Genomic DNA, 2,046 nt, shown 5'->3' on the forward strand with positions numbered 1-2,046 from the left:
TCTCCGGGGCTGTTAACGGGGTTTTTGCAGGGGTGGCGAATCCCCGATGGGTTTTTCCATCGCTTTTACCTATTTTTGCCCTCGTTGCAAACTGGGGGGGAGCTTGGGGGGGCGGGGTTGGCAGCGCCTCTGATTTCCCTGGGGAAGGGGCTGTGGTTTTCCTGGGGAAAAGCCAAAACTGATGAATTTGGGGCTCAGCGCCCCATGGTTTTTTACAGCTCTGCTTGGGAACATCCAACTGATTTTACTGGTTTATCAGCCTTATTCATAACCTTTATGAATTCCTGGTTACTCTTTTTTTAAAAACAATTATTTTTACGGGGGCTATATTCTTCAAAAGTGAAACTTCCAGCCCAAAGAGCCCCGTTTGGGTGATTCCCTGACTTAATTTTATTTCCCATGTGCATTAACATTATTCCCTCCCAGAATGGGAACTTGGCAGCCTCAGCTTAAGGCTGCTCTGACACCGTTCCCAGCTTGCTAGTTCTTATTTTTTTCCCCATCTGCTTCTTATTTTTCACATCTGATTTAGGTGCTGCGGTTTAGCGGTGGGGTTTTTATTTCCCTTTTAAACCCCCCCCCGGCGGGTTTATTGCTGGCGACAGGGCTAAGATCTGCCTGAGCTCGGCGGGATAGCAGGAACTCCGCTCAGTCCTTGCATTCCCGCATTAATCCCGGCTTTCTACAGCCACCCTCCGGCCACGGTTTGCTTCCCCCGAGCGCAGCCAGACTGGTAGAAAACTCCCCCTGCAAACCAGTCGCCTCCCCTAAACCCCCAGCAATCGCCTCCCGCGTTCCCTGCTGTCGTTAAAACCTTGCTGGCCTTGTCCTTGGTGGTTGGTTTAGCGCTGGAGCGGTGGGAACGTCCGATAAACTCTGCGTTGCTTTTCCCCACGAGGTTCCGGATACCAACACCGGCCTCCCGCTTCCCGGAAAACCATCGCCCGGCCCCTCCGTTGTGGGCGTTTCTCTGGGTGCTCATGAAAAACCAAAACAACCGCGTCGCCTCGGCCATGGCTGCGGGAAACGCGGTGGAAAATCTCCAGGAGGAAACCACCTGCGCCGTCTGCTTGGATTTCTTCCGCGATCCCGTCATGCTCCTGGGTTGCGGCCACAATTTTTGCCGCCGTTGCCTCGATCGTTGCTCCGCGGATGCCGCTGGGGCCGGCTCCTGCCCCCAATGCCGTTTACCTTTCCCCAGCGGTGGCTTCCGTCCCAACCGGCAACTGGCCAACGTGGTGGCGGCCGTCCAGGAGCTGGCAAGGCCGGCAGCGGAGGAGTTTTGCCAGCGGCACCACCAACCCCTCAGCCTTTTTTGTCGCCGGGATGGGATCCTCCTCTGCACCGCCTGCGCCGAGCATCGCGCCCACCCCGCCGTGCCCCTCGAAGAGGCCGCTCGCTGGTACAGGGTGAGCAAAACCCTGGCTCCAACACCCTCCCCCTGCCTGGGGGACGCTAAAAACCCAATTTCCCTTAAAAATCAGCCCCCAAAAATATGTATTTTCAGCTGGGGCAAAGCTTTTTCCCCATCTTTCCGGGGGAAAAAGCAGCACCGCAAGCATCCAAAAGTCAAAATTGAGCAGAAAGGCTGCAATTTGCTGAGGGTTAAGTATGCGAGGGGGGGGGGGGACGACAGTTTGGGGAGCAAAACTCTAAATATCAGCGATTCAAAAGCTCCTCCTCTCACTGTTGGAGGGTTCCTGCTCCGCTTCCGGGTGCGGAGGGGAAATGGGGGTCCCCAAAGGGGGTCCCCACCCAGCTGGGGGCGCAAGGAAGGGGGGCGGGGGGGATATGGGGTGTTGAAGGGGCTGGTAGGGACTTTTTAGGGGAGGTCTTGGAGAGATGGGGTATCCCAGCCTGGCTGGGAGGGGCGCAGTGGGCGTTGATCCCTATATATTTATATACCTCTATAGATGTGTGGGTATAGCTATAGCACAGCTATAAAACTGATTATAACGTGGCTATACACGTGTATCTGCTTCGGTGCAGGCGGAGAGGAGGATGAGGATGGGGCTGCCCACGCTGACCATACCCCAGGTGCTTTAG

General features: G+C 55.8%; 1 protein-coding gene across 1 annotated transcript in view; it reads left to right on the top strand.

The window, feature by feature from the left end:
* The first annotated feature begins 820 nt into the window (after positions 1-820).
* Positions 821-2,046, top strand: part of LOC104124454 (zinc finger protein RFP) — a 4,828-nt gene continuing 3,602 nt past the window's right edge. The window contains exons 1-2 of the mRNA XM_035892105.1: positions 821-1,409; positions 1,990-2,044. Of these exons, the coding sequence (XP_035747998.1) occupies positions 981-1,409; positions 1,990-2,044 (484 nt within the window). The 5' untranslated portion in view covers positions 821-980. The remainder of the gene's footprint in view (positions 1,410-1,989; positions 2,045-2,046) is intronic.

The sequence above is a fragment of the Egretta garzetta genome, unplaced genomic scaffold (assembly GCF_000687185.1).
Source record: "Egretta garzetta isolate BGI_Z169 unplaced genomic scaffold, ASM68718v1 scaffold720, whole genome shotgun sequence".
Classification (NCBI taxonomy): Eukaryota; Metazoa; Chordata; class Aves; order Pelecaniformes; family Ardeidae; genus Egretta; species Egretta garzetta.